Consider the following 19996-nt stretch of genomic DNA (forward strand, 5'->3'; position numbering starts at 1 on the left):
TCCATTCATGGCGGATTAGAAAGAGGACATGTTAACGTTGGACGCAAATGTATTTGCGTCTTCATAGCGGGTTATGGAGGGAACTTACATGCACTTTAGGCACATACATGGAGCCGTTGGGGTACGTAGTAGGGGACACAATTGAGCATAAAAATTCATATTACCTCAAGTAAACAAGGGCAGCTTAACTTGATGAATAAGGACTTCAGCTATAAATGTATTAAGACGCATTTTACATGGTTTGAGTTTCAGAGAATGGTGTGGTGGAATGGCTGACAATAAAAAATACAAGGCCCAAGTATTTATTTTTAGATAACACATGTGCTCTAATAATTGCATATTGAAGTTTTTCTGCCATTTAAATGTAACATTTCTTTTTGACAGACATGCACATAAGAACACAGTTATGGAAGTGAAATGGAATCTAAATGGTAATTGGTTGCTCACTGCTTCACGAGATCACCTGTGCAAACTCTTTGACATTAGAAACCTGAAGGAGGAGCTCCAAGTTTTTAGAGGTCACAAGAAAGAAGCCACAGGTGAGAGAAAAGCTTGATCCACTGGTAAGATAGACTATTAAACTCAGTCATAAGTTTATAATTGTTAGCATAGTCAGGCGAACCACAAGTAATTATTGTCCTCTGGTTTAGTTGTTGAGATAAGTTCAGTCTTGTCTGTAGGTGCTGTTGCCAGCTGTGGATTAAAAAACTATGTTTTGATTTTGGAGTGTGTTATTCTTATGCTAGTCGTGATCTAAAAAAGCTAATTTGTTAGAGGCCGGCCAGAGGTGAAATAGCCAAACTGTTGACATCATAATGGCATTTCCAGAGGTGGACAACTTTGGCGTCGTTTGACGAATCTTCGCGACATTTTCAAAACTAGTGGCCTGCTCCGGTCAGCTTCTGTATTGAAAGTTTTGCGGTGATTCATCAAGCGGGGGCCGAGAAAAAAGGGGTGGTCCCAAAACACGTTTTCCCCATGTTAATTTCCATAGGAAACTTTGGACCAAGCTACAGCCTGAACTGCTGAACTGAATTACACAAAATTTGGCAGAAAAGTACGTCTTGATTCAGCAAGAGCCCTTTTTGTTAAACAGTGTTAATCTATTCAGTAGTTCGGAGAAATTAGAAAAAGAAAAAATATCAATATCTGAGCACCGAGGAGGAGTCGCGAACCCTCCCGAGCACGAGCTTCATTCTAATTTGCTGCCAACACTCCAAACCAGGAACTGTTGGCAGCCATTTAGTGACTTGGTTACTGAGTCAGAAGAAAACTGTGCAAAAAAGGATGAAAAACATGAAAAGGGGACAGAGTAGGAACACCCTGACCCCCTAGGCCTGCTCAGGGGGTCCCACAAGGACCACCAGGGCCCCCAAAAAATAATTAAATTTTTTTTTAAATCGAAGTTGTGATGTGTGAGGGAAAAAAATAAGATTTGTTCCCGGAACGATGTTGGTACTAGGAGTTGTTTGGGATCTTCAGGGCTACCTTGTCTATAAAGCAAATCTTTTTTTATAAGAAAACGAGAAAAAACCTGGATAGGGGCGTCCATGGTCGCGTGGGCTACTTCACATGCATTAAAAAGGGTGGGGTCGTTGGATTGGGCAAACCTAAAGCTTTTATCTAGAACCCATGCCTCAGTGGTGGTCAAGTCAGAAGGGGTTTGGTTGCGTTCCCTCCCTTTGGTTGGTTTCTTAGATTCCCTTCTAATGGTGAGAGTGAACAGCTGTAGGAAGTCAGGATTGTCTGTTCCAAGGATGAGTTCTTCTGGAAGCACCTCTAGTGCCCCAACCCGTACTGTACAAGGAGGACCCTGGGAAGGAATGAGGGTAATGATAGCCAATGGATAAGGTTTTATATCCCCATGTTCGCATTTAATATGGAACACAGCATCCGGGACATATTGTTGTGCTCTTACCAGGGACTTGGGTATTACAGATTGTTTACATCCGGAGTCTAACAATGCTTTAACCCTCTTTCCAATCACGTGTACACTTGCATGAAATGCCGGTCCCATCTCAGCAGTGTAAAGTATTGACCTTGGGATGTTGCCCACCTCCATAGGTTTGTCACTCATTTTCCGTTTAGGGCCCATCCGAGCTATGTGACCCCAGTCACCGCACTCAAAGCACTGGGGCCCGTGGAACGACGGGATCTCGGTTTTGCCGATCTTATGTCGACGAGGTTCTATCACCGTGTAGGGTTTCTTCTCAGGTTTTGTGGAGAGGGTCTTGCCCTGCTTGTCGCTCTCCCATGGTGAGGTGCAAGCCTGTGCCCTCGAAAAGGTCGTGGCTATCTCTATAGCTTCTTCGGGGGTGCGGTGGGGATGCTGCCTTAGCCACCTTTGAGTGCCATATGGTAAGCCTCCAGGAACTGTTCCAAGTATATTCTATTCATGATCTCTTCCTTAGTACTGGAGTGGGGCTTTAACCATTTATCGGCTGCCATTTTGAGGCGAAAATACAGAGTTTTGGGATTCTCACTGGGTTGTCCGCGTTCCTTCCTGAAGCGGACACGGTAGGCTTCCGCGTCTAACCCGAGGTGATCTAGGATCACATCTTTGATTTCGGGGGTGTTGCCCGTGGCGTTGGCCACCTGGTATGCTGACTGTGCCTCCCCTGTTAATAGGGGCGCTAGGAAAAATGGCCGCCTGTCCTTAGGCCATCCGCATGCTCTCTCAGCACGCTCAAAATGTAACAAAAAAGCGTCTAGGTCCTCGCCCGGGACATATTTTTGCAAGGCTATGCCGGCATGTCCATGTGGCATACTACGGGGCTCTCTCGGGGTTGGTATCTGAGGTGTTCCAAACATTTGTTGTAGTCCTTCCATCTGTGCAGCAAAAGAGTCCTTAAAGACGTCTCTATCCGCTTGCGCGTAAGTCATTTGCCTTTCTACGGCCCATTCAAGTTTCTCTTGCCCCTTCCCAAGTTGTTGAATGAGGGCGTCCATCATTGAGGTACTGATGGATTCGGTAGGAGATCCCACTTCTGACACCAGTTGTAGCGTGGGTAAAGGATCGGGACAGACACCAAGTTGGGGCAAAGAGGTTTTTATTTACCATAACAGATGTTTTCTCCTCGTTGCCAGTCTTTCAGGGGAATATAGGGCACTATCGGCTTTGTAGATAGAGCTTTGTTCTCTCCCAGTCTCTCTTCTTAACTGCTTTCTCCTGGACTGGCGGCGGCTTCCCAAGGGCTCCGGGTCCATATGGCAGGAAACATAAAGATAAGAAGGCTGGGGTAAGGCTTCCTTTCAGATATGCTCAAAGTGCAAGGGAGGGTTGTGTTGGGGCACCCGACCACGCGTGGTTCACTCCTAGTCAGATTGGCTTTATGAAGTGCTCAAGTGAACGTGCCCGTTAACCAAAAGAAAAAAAGAAAAGAGGACGCGGCTTCAAGAGCTATGGGAGTACGCTATCCCGCCTCCCCATCCAGCCCGTGAAGCGTTTGCATACCTGTAGAAGCCACGTTCCTCCAGGAGCGTGGCTGGGCGACTCGCTGGGACGTTGGCCTCCTTGCTCCACCAGAGTTCCTGGTGTCACAGTCTCTTTCCTTCCTGGCGGCTCAGAGTCCTCCCTACAGCACGGGCTTCTCTTACTCTGTCTCATCATCTTCCACGGTGTGGCGCCACACCCACTTCCTGGATTCCCTCTTGCTTAAAACTCCATAGGAGGTGACATCAAGGGTCGGAGTCACGTCTTTCGGGATTCCCCATTCGCCGATGCCTTCCTCCAGAGAGTGCAGTAGGGGCTTCTGGGATCAGTAGTCCACGGGTCCTGTCGGGGGAAAAAACAAGAGCTGCAGAGGGGGGTTAGCGACCCACGATTCGACATCGAGCCCGCACTTCTCTTGGGTGGACCCACGATGTCACACACTCCTATGAAGAAAGTCTACCAGCATATTACAGAACCGTATTGTATGTGGATAGCTCAGTGAGTTGCTGCTTTTGTCACAGAAATCCATTTTTTCCTTGTGGTTCAGCCGCACCTGGAGCTGAGATTGGGGTAGAGGGTGCTGATTATTTAGAAATTAAATAGCTTTAAAAGCACCCGCTGCAGAGTTTGACTTTCTTGTTGCACAACCGGATATTTGTCTGTTTCCATGGACCTCCTTGTATGATTTTGGTTGGAAGAAAGTGTTGGTTTAAGTGTCACTCAGTCGCTGAATGTCTCTCATAAATCCACTGAATCTATGAAAATGTCACACATTAGCATTCAAAAACATTAGCAGCTATGCTCAAATGGGTGTGATTTCTGATATTTGTTTCCCTTGCCTTCATTACTTGATTTGCTTGCGAGAAAGCGTCACTCATATTTGTGGAAAGGTCACTCATAATTGCACTGATATTATGAAAATGTCACACATTGCAATCTGAAACCTTGGCAGCTATGTTGCTTTAGAGCAAGGGGAGCTGAATGTCTGCAGCTCCCCTTGTTCAAAAGCAATGCCAGCTCCCGCAGGAGGCGGGTAGCCAGCAGGACTGTGGGGGCATTGGGGCTCCCCCCACGGTCCCCAATGAGAGGCCATGCCCCAGTGGATGGGGTCCCCGGGGCCAAAAATGGCCCGGGGGGAGGGCCACTCGGCCCCTCTCCGTATTAAAAAAAATAAACATTTGGGCATGCCCCAGGGGATGGGGTCCTTGGGGCAAAAAATGGCCCGGGAGGGGGGCTACGTGGCCCTTCTCCCTTAAAAAATAAATAAATAAAAGAATTTGTAATATCCCGGGGGTGGGTTACCCGGGGCTAAAAATGGCCCGGAAAGGGGGCACTCTGCCCCTCTCCATTATTTAACATTTGGACATGCCTGGGGGATGGGGTCCCGGGCCAAAAATGGCCTGGGGGAGGGGGGCTTGCAGCCACCCCCCTTAAAAAAAAACAATAATAAAAGAATTGGGCATTTCCCGGCGGGTTGGGGTCCCCCGGGTGAATATAAATTAATAGAAGTGGACAGATTTTTTTTCGACAAAGTTTGAAGTCTCGACCCTACCGCGGTGCTCAGTGCGGCCTCCTAGTTTGAACGCGATGGGTGCGCGGCCACCTAGTGTGAATGCGATGGGTGCGCGGCTCTCAGTGTGGCCCCTTAGTGTGAATGCGATGGGTGCGCGGCTCTCAGCACGACCCCTAATGTGAACACAATGGGTGCGCGACTCTCCGTGCTGCCCCCTAGTGTGAACGCAATGGGTGCACGGTTTCTTAAGTCACGATGGGTGCGCGACTTCAATCAAAAACAGTTCATCTTTTTTTTCTAAAGCTTGGTTATATTAGAAATTAGCATTTTAAAAACCTTTGAAATTCACTGAAAAAGCCATCGGTTTCAGGGACGTTCTAGTTAGACCTTAGCATTTAAAAAACCTTTGAAATTCACTGAAAAAACAATTGGGTTCAGGGACGTTATACTTAGAAATTAGCATTTAAAAAACCTTTGAAATTTATGGAAAAAAACATAGGTTTCAGGGATGTTATAGTTCGAAATTAGGATTTAAAAAACCTTTGAAATTCACTTAAAAAACCATAGGTTTCAGGCACGTTAGTCATTTGGACATTTCACTCATATAAAACCAGTGAAATTTGGCCATTATAGTTAGTTCAGCTAACTTTAACTCGCGACCACACAATGCACTGCTGATGACGTCACATATTACATCATTCATGACCAGGTCAGTGACATCACTGATGACATCTCAGATGGCATCATCCAGTGACTGTGGATTTCTATAAAGTTTAAATAGGTTTATTTATATATATGCCAAGGTGTATTGAAGAATGAGTGGGTGTATAAGTGTCTGGATGGAGGATTTAGTAGGTGTGTGACTGTATAAGTGAGTGATTAAATGTGTCTTAGTGAATGCATGGGTTAGTGACTAAACTGTGTGAATGTCTGTATCAGTGCGTCTGTTGTGTAAGCTGATGCATGGGTTGGTGAGTAGCTACATGAGTGTCTATATGGGTTATTGATTGGTTGCCTGAGTATCTATTTGGGTGCCTGAGTGTTTGGGTGGGTGACTTTGTGCATAGATGTGTGAGTGGGTGATACACTGGGTGTTTGGGTTCAAGAGTGTGTCTGTGAAGGGCTGTATGGGTGAGTGAGTATGCATATGACTATGTTGGTGAGTGAATGGATGTCTCAGTGGTATATGTGTGCGTAACTACATATGTGAAAGGCAGTATATGTCAGTGTTGGAGTATATAAATGACAGAGTGAGTGATAGTGAGAGTGGCTGTATGGATGAGTGTGTGCTTGTCAGTGAATATGTGAGAGTATGTGTGAGTATCTGTAGGAATAGGTGAGGTGGTGTGTGTGAATAACTGTATAGGTGAGTAAATGGGAGTGTGATTTTTTACATGACTGACTAGGTGTGCAAGTAACTGGGTGAGTGGCGGTGTGTGACTGTATAGGTGTATGAGTGCATATGATAGTGTGGATTGATGAGTGACTGCATGTATGAGTGACTGTATGGGTGAATGAGTGGATGTGTGTGTAGACCTAGAAATCAATGAGTGAGTATGTAGTAACTGGTGTTGGTGTGTCCTTGGTTTCGAAAATGGTAGTCTGTGTTTTAGAGTGGGTATATGGAAGGTTATGTTAGGGTGTGAGGAGGTGCATCAGATTATCATGTGCATGATGTCAATAGTGATGTCATTTGAGAAGTCATCAGTGATGTCACTGACCAGGTCATGAATTATGTAATATGTGACATCATCAGCAGTGCATTGCAGGGGCGCGAGTTATCTGAACTAACTATAACGGCCGAATTTCACTGGTTTTGTACGAGTGAAATGTCCAACTAACTATAACGTCCCTGAAACCTGTGTTTTTTCAGTGAATATATATTCCTGTGTTGTTGTAGCATTAACATAAGTCCACTACCAGAAATAAATCAGTTTGCAACAAATTGCCTAAGTGAGCTTGCAGGTTATTAAACTTACATTATACACATAACATTTAGACTATGTGTACCTATTCCAGAGCTTGCCCATGTTGGGCTTGATACATCTCTTCACGCTACTACCAGTGCTAGTGTACAAAATATTATAGCTTCTGTCTTGGCAAATCTGACATTTGGGGTCCCAAGTATCACAAATAGGGGACAGCCCTTAGTCCAGGACTTTTCCCAACTCCTGTAATCTATTTTGCTAATAGTCCTGCGTTTTACTGCAGATCTAGACAGTATGTATGATGTTTCCGATCAATGGATTTGCCAGGCCAACCCCCTTTCAATTGTAATGGTCAGCTTGGCATATCTTGTGTGGAAATGCCACGTATGAAAAGTGGACATTCTTAGGCATCAAACTCTGTGTACCATGGTGCTTGCCACCAGTCAACAACAAAGGCCAAACCAGAACATCTGGGCATTCCCCAGCAATAGTTATAAGCAATTGGCATGCACTTGAGATAGGCGACCTCTGCAATGTGTGGGCCTGGCCGAATATATAGGGGCAGAAATTGACACCTGGCCTCTGGGGCCAGATAAAGTCTCCCATAAAGATAGAAATCTGCATTCCACGGCCTCAGGACAGACAAGATGGAGAATTTAGGAGGCACATCTGCGTTTCAAAGGAATACCCGTTAAACCTTTCACCCCAACTTCAAAGGCTTAACGGACATACCGACCCAGTGCCAACCTACTGCCCAGGGACATCCGCTAGTAGAGGAGCAGAACCAGAGAAATGGCACTGTGTGGTGCACATTGCCAGAGGACTCAGTTGTGCATATGGGGGATAACTGCCCATGGAAAGGACTGCGTGCCTTCCTGAATAGTGACTGGCCTGGGCCGACTACCTGCTGATATGTGGCACCCTAAACTGTCTCCCAAGGACCAGTTGGCTGGTCTTCCGTTCTGTCGGAGGTCTCAGGGGCATCAAAGATTTCCTACGAGGGGCCCACACCATCTACTGCTGACATCTGGAGAGCGGTGCCATCTAAGTGCCCACATCGTCTGCTAAATGCTGGACAGCGCTGGTGTGAGCTTGGAACTACAGACTTGTGCCTGATGCAGAGTGCTTAATGCAGAGCTCGGGACGTTGCCAGGATCTACGGCAAAGTAGTTCCTGCACTGCAGGGACCCAGGCAGGCATAAGCGTCTTGTTGGTGAGCAGATTCACCAGTTGCAGGATTCAAGGTGGTCCACTTCATCGAATGTGCCGCATTTCTCTTGTCGCCTGGCGACTGCATGCTCATTGCGTGCAGTGTCTAATTCACAACGTGCGATCCTCAGAGGTGGTGGTTGCACCCATTGCAGAGTCTCATTATACCTCGTAAGGCACTGCTTAACTTGCGCTATTTCCACATGGATTGTACCGGAGGGCAAAAGAAGGAATGCAGTATCTTCGCCTCAATTTTTCAAGCTGTACATTCAGTGCATCCTATGTTCCTTTATTATTATTATGTTTAGTGAACTTTATATTGTCAGTTTTGTGATAGAACAGTCATCCAGCAGTGACTTTTCTAGAAATATTTTAACTATGTTAGAGAGACTGGTAATGGTATTACTAAAGATGGGTGTTTGAGTAGTCTGCCAGCTCAGCATTTGGAGGTTACTGTAGTTATTGATCGATAACTGAAATAGTAAATCTTCTTAAGATGTGACTTTTACATTGAATGATGAGTACTATAGTCGTTCTGACTTGCAGTATATTCTCTTTCAGCTGTTGCCTGGCACCCTGTGCACGAAGGCCTTTTTGCAAGTGGTGGTTCAGATGGCTCATTGCTTTTCTGGCATGTTGGGTATGTACTCGCCTTTTATTTATGCATGTTGCTTTCTATATCATTGTACTGCACATATGTATTAGATCAGCTTTCTTACAGAACTGGATGAGCTGTTTGAACAAATATCTTACCTTTTAAACACTTTCCTGTTATCAACTGCTTTTTTATAGCCTAAGTTCATAATAAACTATAGATAGTAAATCACTTGTAAATCACTTGATTATTAATTTGTTTGATTTCCAGGTACAACTACACACACATCCTTCAAGAATATGGATTATTTCATCAAGACAGCTAATGTCTGCAGCTGTCAGGTTCTAGCATTAAGAACATGTACCTCATTTACCTACTATGTGTGAGGCTTTTCATGGGTTTCCATGATTGCGAGGTAGTATGCTGTGCCAGCGCTTATTGCTGGTGCTAAGAGGGCCCTGATATTATTGCATAAGTTACTCCCTTGGGCACATATCGATCTTGTGATAGAAAAGTGTGTAGTTTAGAAATTAACAGGGAGGAAAACCCAAATACAGCATGTCACTTCACATAAACCTCAATAAACAAAATGTCCAGCAAGTGCTGTATAACTAAACAAGAACATGACTATTTACATGTAAGGTCCCAGCGATTTCGACCGTTGGGAGGCCAAGTGTTTCGGTTTCGGTTTCGTTGCCGGGCCCGAAGGCGGGGCGTCTGAAACTTTTTTCGGTTGTCTGGCCGGGCTCGAAGGCGGGGTCGACACCGTGCGGGGTCTGTTCTTTGGTGAAGGGACGTCGTCACTCACGGTTTGTTGAGCGTCGATTTCCTCGACGTCGGACTCGTCCGCTTCTGACCCCGCCTCGTCCTCCTCTTCTTCCTCCTCTTCGGGGTGCTGGTCCTCGAACAGCTCCGGGATTGTCTGCGACTGCATTCTCGATACCTCGTGTCTTCGGGCTCGACGGTTTCTAATCGTCGACTTGGAGGAGAATGCCGCGCAGGCTTCACAGTCCCTGGATTCGTGTTCAGGGGACAAGCAGAGGTTGCACACCTCGTGTAGGTCCTTGTGTGGAAACTTAGCACCACACGTTGGGCATTTTTTGAATGGAGTCCTTTCCATGGACTCCGGGCTGGACTACGTCGAGATGGGCCTTTTGGTCTCGTCGACGTAGCAGTTGGAAATCTTGTTGTTGACGTCGAAACGCGGCGAAATGGAAGTGTAGCCGCGTTCGATAGCAATACCGTCGAATTGGAAAGGGAATACGCGCCGAATATAACGTTCTTTGTCGAAGTCGATCCGGAGCGCTTCGATCCTCATCCGAACCCGATGGCGGAAAAAAACTATCTATTCATAAATGTACCACTCTGCAGCCCTCTATGCCAAGAACAGATGCATACTGGTAAGTAGCATATTCCTTATAGCATTTACCCTCTAGGTATTAACTTTTTTTTTTCTTTCAACTGTTGCCTTTTGGCAGGGCCCCTGTGATTATTTCACATTAATTACTCTAAGATTTTTGATCCTCTTAGTTTTTTCTGTTTATATCATATTATTGATTTGTTGAATCCAATATTGATTTTTAATCTGTAGTAGCATTATTTCGTCTATTGAGGTGTAATGCTTAATACATTTTTAAGTATGTTACCAATAAGTTAGTGTGTGTATGTTTGTACATGTTCAGTCCTCAATCTCTGTAGAGGGGCTGCAAACTAAGAGGAGGACCCATTGTATAACCATGAATTTTATATTTGCGGGGAACTCTGTACAGAGTCCACTAACTCCTAGCTGAATTTGGAGACCCAGTGCATCATACAAATTTGTATCTACTACTATTCTTTTTTTAACTCTGAGGGACTCTTTAGGGCACACCCACCTAAGCCTGAGTTCCGCATGTGCCCACTTTGCCCCATATGTAATATTTTTTTTTTTTTTTTTTTTTTTTTTTTTGCAGAACACTGAGCCCCACTATCTGTATTGGCGACTGTAACAGAAATTTCTCTTTTGAAGCCAGCATACAAAATTAATTGCATCCTTGGACCTGAATAATTTTAGGCACATGCAGGTTTGATTTTTCAGACCTGAAAACGGCCACAGGAGAAAACCCTTCTTCGTTCAGTGGGAGTGCCTGTATTGTTTAAGTTTGTATTTGCAAACAGTCACAATCACACGTTCGAGGACGGTCTACAAACTGCTGATCCAGTTATCGCTATAATTTATCTCTGTGTAGCCACAGATGTTACACGGTTCCCACTAGAAAATTTGGCACTGTGAATTAGGATGACAGAACTTCAGAATGCAGGGACTAAGTCCATCTACTCCGTCAAACTGTCTGCCCCATTTCTGACTAGCTCACAGTACCTCACCTGAATCCCTAGTCAAACAAGGGAATCAGATGATTTTGGCAACCTCAAACATGTCACACTGATCCCTTAGGGAACTGAGGAAACCGAAGAGTGTTTTTAATGAATTCATTGAAACTATCAAAATTTTGCATAGAAAGAATGCACTGCGATTATTAGGCAGATAAAACAAAGCAAGGTAACCAGCATTATGAACATGGTCAATAAGAATGAACATTCCAACCACAGCACTATTAGTGCCATCTTGAATTACTATTTATCACTACCCTTACTCTGAGAGCATAGTGGGCGTACTATCTGCACGATCTCTGAAACTGGTCCGAGCCCCATACCTGGATAACGTCACCAGGGGATCGTCCTGAAGTGAATTGGCAATCCTACTCTGAAGGATGGCAGCTCAGTGTTTGCACAGCTGCATGCCAAACACAGCAATGTGTCCTCAGATGGTGTCGACGGGAATGCTCCTCTGACCTTCAATAGGCCAGGGCACAGTATATACTAAACTGTTTTAGAGATAAAATTCTGATGTAATAAGTCTAAATGTTAAAAGCTGTCGCCGAGTGGACAACACAAGCACCTTGATGTAGTTTTGTGTTCTAGCCTTGTACTGATTGTACAGATTAAAACTAATAGAACGGCTTCCTAAAAACAAGAATGTACAGCGTATTCTCAGAATAATATTGTGCACGTAAGAACATGTAAAACATAACCTTGTAAAACGATGTCGGGCTAAAAAGACTAAAATGTAAAAACTAAGTGGGGAACTAGAGTGAGTTCAGGAGTAAAATCACCACACCCTCCGCTTGGCCATTACACGACTCAGCTTCTACATAGTGAAAAGGAGCAAACTATTTGGTCATAAATGGTCCCGTTCACAAGCTAAGCAAACAGAAATCATTTTTAAAAAGCCAACTAAAATTTAAAACCACTATACTTTAAAAACTATTTATAATAACAATGGCATAATAAAAATTCCAAGAATGCTCCCAAGATGTCTTCCAAAATCAGTGTTAAAAGAATCCAAGATGGATTCAGCATCCGCCGACGATATTTTTACAGTGGCCTGATTGATCAGTTCCAAAGAATCAATTTTATCATCAGTCATGCTGAAAGCGTGTTCTCCTTCAGTGCACCTGTCTTTAGAGCGCCCAGGTCCATGAACTCAGGAGCCTAAGCATCCATATCCAAGGAGAGAGATGGCTTATAGAATGCATCCTGAAGCGGTCATTCCCATGGGACCACCACAGAAATTGGTCCTCATCAGACTCCCTAGCAGATTTATATCCGTAGGTGGCCCTGATTGCATTGCATGTTTAATTAACAACGGAACCCAATTGTAATGGTCAGGGACCTTGGGTAGTGGTACGTTACAATTACAAAATAGTCCCTGACAGTGGAGATTCACACAGAAAACAACAAATATAGGCCTGAAATCAGTGCTATTTTAAAGCTGTCCAGCCGGACAGAAAATGTACTAATGTATCAAATCACATAAAACACAAGAATAAAGTGGGCCACAATCCTGCGTCCAACGCAGCATATATAACAGAGACATAGATGAACTGAAATTCACAAATTCAGAAAAAGGCTCTGGCAGGACAAAACATGCTTGTAACTTGTATAAAGAAATGCAACAAGCAAACCATATGTAGGGACACCGTTACGCATCAGTAATTAATTCAATTGCATTTTCCGGTGCATATTGGGTCGACAACGTTTCAATACCGTAGATACAATATTGGGATCATCATCAAAATGTAAAAATCACATGCCTGAGGGAATTTTAGCCAAGCGTTGTAGCAGGGGGTAAGCAATGAGGCAATTGTGAAAATTCCAGGACGGGATTACTGCGGTCGCACAGAGATACGTTAGATCACTTGACCATTAAAGAGACATTCTTTTTTTTTTTTTTTTTTTTTTTTTTTTTTTTTAGAGTTTTATATAGCGCGAACTAAACACGAACCGAATCAGGTATCAGAGCGCTTTACATAGCACAAGTTAGGTTTTTTACATGAGGACACACACTTTCATTTTTAGGCACGGGGAGATTAAGTGATTTGCCCAGAATCACAGGAGGTTTGGCGTCGTTACCGAGACTCGAACCAGATCCCGTTAGGCTAACTCCTCTCCCCTTCTTTACATCTCAATCATCAGAAACAAACTCCGGTGTAATTATATCACCCATTCCTACCTTAAATACATAAGGAATCTGCAGAGAACTCTGTAGGACCAAATATATCATATGGGACCTTATCCCTAAAAATTCCATCGAGTTCCAGAAAAGCTGGAATGTTCATACGGGACAGGTCTTGTCGTACTTTGTGTGAAGACTAATGAGGTTTGAGCACCTTGACCACCAGTGAAGCAGGAGAGGGTTCTTGATGGTAATATTCATTTATCAGAAATAAGAAAACAGTCACATATCCAATCCAAAAGAAGCTGAAAAAACAATGAAATGGCTTTCCACAGGTAAAGCCAAGGAGAGGCACCAGATAAGTGTGTTCCAGCCAAAGAAAAAGTTATGTCTGCGATGTATGTAAGTGTTAGAGGAATCAGAAGAAAGGTCACCAACAGCCAAAAGCATAAATAGAATGCCTCTTCTTAAGATATACTGTGCCCACTTCATGAAGTGTTTTAAATTGAATCATCTTTTTCACGGGCAGCCAGTGAAGTGCATAAAGATGTGGGGACAGACGGGTTCTAGGGTCTGGCCTCCTCTTTTTGAACAATTTGTAACCTGTTAAAGAGATCTTCTGGCAGACCCATGGTTGCGGTTTCAAATTTGTTCAGCCCATTTTGATTCACAAGATGTTCAGCAAGTTTATTGTAATGGGCATAAGTATCACGTTGTTAATCATTTATGTTATAGAACATCAATAAGCTCACATGAAAAGACGCTTTTAAGAGAATAGTTAACACTATTGTGGAATGTTCCTTGTTTATTATTATTTGGCTAGCGCGCACTAAGGGTTTTGATTTAGTTTATTGGTTCAGTGGAGATAAGGGGTTTTATCAAGAACCAGTTTCTTTGATACAGAAAAACTACCTTCTGAGTAACAGCTGTTAACAAGTAGTTTTCATTTTGTAGAGTTGCCCCTGACGAAGGGCAAGATAAAGCCCCTCTGGAAGAGAAGGCAAAGAATAATGCACAGTTACGGCAAGGGTTGCCATTGTATTCCTGGAAGCCTTGGAAGCAAAAGCAGGGCCCTGGTGCGAGTGGAATGCAGCTGCAGTATATGTCCCAATGAAGACTTGCATATCTTTAATAACGATACAAGTATCAGCTGATCGTTGTGACCACACCCAGAGGAAACTAGAGCAAGAAACTACAGAAAGTAGAATACATTTAAACGCATAATCAGAATTTAGAGGATCACAGTGATCTAGGTACACGCATTGGAGCATTTTTTAATTAAGAGGGATGTGTGTGGTGGGTGAGCAATAGTGGATCCTTTAATTTGTTGGCAAATATCACAACTAAGGACACACTGCTCCGCCTGCGTATACAGGCCATGCCTCCAAGGGTGTTTCTGTAGTAATTAAATTGTTGCCGCCACACCAGCATAGGCAGATTCTGTACCCTCATGGGCAGCTATAACTTGTTCTAGCTTGCGGTCTTGGTTGGGAATCACACCAAGCCAGGGATAGTTGCAAAAGGAAAATTTTGGTCACTTAAGTGATTGATACCTTTTGCTTTATATTTTTTAGTTAAAGGGATGTCGTTCCAGGAGGCATTGATGGCAGCCATTATTTCTTTACCCTCGTTTGAGAATGAGTAATCACAGCTTCTGTTACAATCTTAACTGCAGATTTCCAGCATCATCTGCTAAAGAATTTCCAACTGGTATTCCAACACGCTGATGACTCAATGTATGTATTACATGAGTCTTTGACAAACAGTCTTTACGGTCTGCCACTATTCCCCAAAGCAGTGTATGCATTATAGTATTTCCCTTCGAGTCTCTGAATCCATTTTGGCGGCAGTAGTGAAAGTAAGTGTTTACTTTAAGAATGGGCACAATAATACGAATTACACACTAGAAGTGTGGGGGATTCAGAATTTGTATTTTCTAGTGTCAGTATCAAAGCTTTCAGTTCAGCAACTTGTGCAGTGCAGTCTCCTAAGGACTGCTTGTAAGCTTTTTGAGGATGGAATTGTCCATCGATCATGGACACTGTGTACTGCGGTACAAGCCGATGAGTATTGGTGTTTTGTGCCTGAGGCAGTCTAAGCTGAACCATCAGTATATATACATGTTTATACTGTTGTAAGGAAATATCTACTGGGCACAAGGTATTCATGTTCATATTGGAGACATTTTTAAGTCCGTAAATATGGGGCCAACGACATAATCTACCTCAGTTGCCGTCAGGGAAGTGGCCCATTGTATCCGACAAGGGTGCAAGGCTTTCGCGTTAGGAACTCAGGCCTTGGTTACAGCCTCTAAGGCTGGGACAGGAGTAATGACATTTTTTGTTTCCCTAGAGCCAGTGGTATTTCCTTTATGACCGACATCTGAACTGCAGTCAGTATTTTTGTGAGTGAACGCAAAACTTATTTCTACATTAGAATATAAGTGAATTTATATGCACTGTCACCTTTATTACATGTGACATATGTAAAGTCAATGTTCCCCTCTAATATATGAATGACAATGTTTGTTTTGTTGACAAGCATGTAAGCGTCATGATGCAAGCATGTCCGTCTTTAGTGATCTAAGTATTTGTGTATGTTCGGATGTCCATTATGTGTTGGAAACATAGGGGAAAATTGTGTAATCTCATATTTAAGGTCTGTCAAATTTTTCAGAACTACCTTTGCCAACCTGTTGCTTATTTGGTCTGGCTCCCAGATTATCTCGACCTATGGATGTAAAGGTGTACTCATTTGTTTTTGATAGCTCGATCTTTTGGTCTTCGACTGCAGCTTGTGTGACCCATTGACGTATAGCCAGTGCTGCTGCTTCTCCTTTAATATTGGCTAATATAATTGAGGAAACTGTGGCAAAGTTGTCAATTAATTTAATCCCCAAATCCAGGGGAAGGGCAATCATGTACTCATTTGCGATTAGTTTTAGTACCTCAGTAAAATCTGCCAGAGATGGTGTATTAAGGTATAAAGTGCAGCAAAGACTGTACCCTGTGTGGCACAGTTTCCAATTTGTGGTACCATCCCAAGTGACAAGCACATGGTGAGAATTCTATGTTTATCCTTGGGTCCCTTCTGGAACACTGCCTCAAGCTGATTGGTCTATTGTGCTATCCAGAACAGAATTTCCTCCAGTCTGTTGGAAATCTTATTCATAATTGCATTAAAAGTTACAGGACTATTTGCTTGCACAGCTAACTGTGGCTGGACAGCTTACACAGCCCTTGCTGGGGCAGTAGTTATTTTTCGCATAACATACTGAGTTAGTCGTCTATTGAATATCATGAGACTCTTATGGAGGGTGCGTAGTTCACCCGCATTTAGCAGGCCCAATGTTGGGTATGGTGTGTATCCAGCTTAAGCTGGCCATGTGCCCATTAATTGCTGAGAGAACCTATTTGTATTTTGTTTAGTACATGTAGTAGGGTGCCATGAAATCAGTTTTGATCCTGACATGTTAATGGTATTCCTAACAGTTGGTATGGTCTGTAAGCACCTGGTAGGGCTGCTTCAGCGCATTTGTGATATGTACATGTGTTAGCACCATTTGCTAGAAAAGTGACCCATGAATAGACCGCTTCAGTTCTATAGGCTGTGTGGGCCTTCACCACGAAGGTGACATCTCTACCCATATTGTCTAACCCATGTAAATTTAAATGTGCTGTAACAGCAGGTCTGCAATTTGCAGGAATATTAATTGCTAGTGCAATTTAAAAAATGGAATTCACAGAGGGAATTACTAAAGTGGGGTATCCTTTGCAAGTTCAAGCTTGAACAGCCATCAGACAAAAGGGAGGTGCTTTCTAAAATGCTAGGTAGGATTTAATCCTAACACAGACCTCTCCGTATGAAGGTGAATAGGGTACCTTGGGCACTAACAAGTACTACTCAGGAGACCCGTTAAATAAGTACCTGACCTAAGAACGTTGGTGGCGTCATGTTATATAGTTCCTACTTTAAAATGTAGGGCTGCATATTTAGACAACAGAACTTCAGAATGCAGGGACTGAGTCCCTCTACACCATCAGAAACTGTCTACCCAATTCCTGACCAGCTCACAGTGCCTCACATGAACCCCTTAGCAAACCAGGGTATCAGATATCAGCAACCTCAAACATGATACTCTGATCCCCTAGGAAATTGTGGAATCAGATCATACCCCTTTTGTTGTTCACTTATGCATGCCTATGGTAAAACACAAAGATACAAAGGGTTTTCAAAACATTTATTGAAACTATCGTAATCTTGCATAGAAAGTATACGCTGTGATTATTAGGCAGATAAACAAAGCAAAGTAACCAGCATAATGAACATGATAAAAAAAATGAACATTTCAACCATTGCACTATTAGTGCTAAAGCTGTATTTCTACCTATCTCTACCCTTACTCTGAGAGCATAGATGGTGTACCCCTTTGCATTATCTCTTAGGCTAGTCCGAGCCCCCATATCTGGATAACTTGGACAGGCGATTGGCTTGAAGTGATTTGACAATTCCTCTCTGCAGGATGGAAGATCAGTGTTCACAGGGCTGAATGCCCAACACAGCACTTGGTCCCTGGACAGTGTAGACCAGAATGCTTCTACCTGACCTCCAATAGGACAGGGCACAGGTTATATAATATACCACTGTGTTAGAGATACAGCTCTGATGTAATGATATGTCTAGATGTTAGAAGCTGCCGATGAGCGGACAACATAAGCACCATCAATCAATCAGTTTTTTTATAAAGTGCGACTACTCACCCGTAAGGGTCTCAATGCGCTGACCATGATATCTTGTTCTGTCTTCTAGCCTTGTAATGATTATAACGGAAAGAAAAACTTCTTAAAAACAAGCAGCATGAACAGCTTATTCTGAGAATAATATCGTGCATTATAACCTTGCTAAACCAATGTCAGCCTATTATATCTAAAATGTCTGGCATTTTGTTCTGTAGTCTGAGTTAAACACTGAATAACTCAGTGGGCTGAAGCAACAGCTTCTTCGTCTCAAATTAAAAGAAGCATTATCCTAGCTCCCAAAACCCTTAATACATGGAAGATTCCTGACATTGTAGTCAATGCTGGTGATTTCAGTGTGATAAGAGACTTGTAGTCCATTGTATTTGCTATTAGGGGCCACATAACCAGTGTCCTTAGTGGATTATTGTTCCAACTTATCTCTAGGTTTTGTGATGTATGAAAGATTTTGCAGCAGGTCAATACCTGTATGACTTCCCCTAATGATACCTATCTTGGCTGGCTCGTATTCAGAAGCTAGTGGTCACCAACATAAACTTTCAGTAGATTGGGTCAATCGCAAGGGAAGGGGAATCTAGTGGCACTAAAGCTTCACCGATCTCCATTGGGAAGTGCACTTCAGGGCTAGGGACCAACTGCAAATTCAAATAGTATCTTGAGCACCATAAAGTGGTTCAGACATTTCCAGATTAAGGTTTGGAATACATCAAGGTAAAAGAGCTCCATCAAAGGACTCCAGATGTCATTCCGGGGGTTTGAAGTTTCCAGACCTCCAGGTCTCACTAGGTAGAGGTGGCACTTTAATAGTATGAGCTGGTGTTGTTGGGATTTACATTCACCATTGAAGTCTGCAGTACTGTAACCGGGAAATGCTCAGCAAGGAGCACCAGAAATACAGACTTGTATACAATTTGAAGGAGAAAAACAACCAGCAAATGCCTGTGTTCTGGCAATGTGTCTGTTCAGTGCTGATTTACTGTGTCTTCTCCATGTCTAAATTATTTGGAAGTTGATGGCTCTAGGGAGCTGTGGACAGAGCAAGAAGGCCGAGCCAACCAAGGCTTATGCTTTTTTTAAATTGAAAGGTTTTTTTTCATTCTGTGAGCAGTGCATCTTCCCAAGGTCTGACTAGTTTAATCTCTCCCTGGTGTTGTATTGCACCAATCCAGTTAGAGCCCAAACAGAAAGCCACTGGTACTAGATGGCAAACAAACGCACTAAGAGGCTGAGTTCACTCTATCAGAGGAATCTAGAGTGCATAAAGAAGTACGGTCGGAATGCATCTCCACATTTCACGTTTTGAGGATGGCCCCCTAAGCACTGTAACGTACTAGGTTACATACAGGGGACAGCATCATTTTTAGGTTTCGACCTGGCCGTAGCACCTGCGAAGCCGGTGCTCTGCCCAGGGCGAAATCTTATGTCCTACATATGGGGCTTTGGTCCCGCCTCTGTCTTCCATTGGCTAGCTCCATAAATGGAGGCTAGCCATTGGAAGACATCAGTGTCAATCACTTTCTCCCGGTCAGAACGCGAATCGTGGGCGTTTCTGACTCTTTTTTTAAGTCCCGCCCCTTGATGCCGTGTGTCCCGGGCTGCGCTGTGATTGGCTGCCGGCCCGGGACACCCCCATGACGTCATTCCCCGGGCCGCGCTGTGATTGGCTGCCGGCCCGGGACCTGACTTGTTTAATATTTTTTTGCTGTTTTATATAACACGAACAACTGGACCCGAAGGTTTTGGAGCGCTTTAGGAGTACCAGTTACATTAAACAAGGACACATTCCGATTTTATTGCCCTTCCTCCATTCAGAACGGTAGGAGTCCTGTCCGGCATAGCCTTCTCGAGACAGACTGTTGTCACCACCCGGTCCCTGTCTATCTTCCTTCAACTAATGCAGCGGCCAAATTCCACGCTCGCCAAGCTAATCTAGCACCCGTCGACTGTCAGAAGGAGCGGACAATGGGGAGTTCGGACTCCACAGCCAATCCGTACTTCAGAATTCTGTATGGCGCACTAGGATTGGTTGGGGTGCCCACTGTGTCATTGAAGTCGTCTTACACTTT

At 43.7% G+C, this 19996-nt stretch overlaps 1 protein-coding gene across 1 annotated transcript in view; it reads left to right on the top strand.

Annotated features, from left to right (window-relative positions):
• WDR33 (WD repeat domain 33) overlaps positions 1-19996 on the top strand; it is an 833238-nt gene that overhangs the window by 592376 nt on the left and 220866 nt on the right. Inside the window, exons 9-10 of the mRNA XM_078665596.1 lie at positions 385-539; positions 8645-8723. Coding sequence (XP_078521722.1) covers positions 385-539; positions 8645-8723 — 234 coding nt within the window. The remainder of the gene's footprint in view (positions 1-384; positions 540-8644; positions 8724-19996) is intronic.

This window comes from Lissotriton helveticus, chromosome 11 (assembly GCF_964261635.1).
Source record: "Lissotriton helveticus chromosome 11, aLisHel1.1, whole genome shotgun sequence".
Taxonomy (NCBI): domain Eukaryota; kingdom Metazoa; phylum Chordata; class Amphibia; order Caudata; family Salamandridae; genus Lissotriton; species Lissotriton helveticus.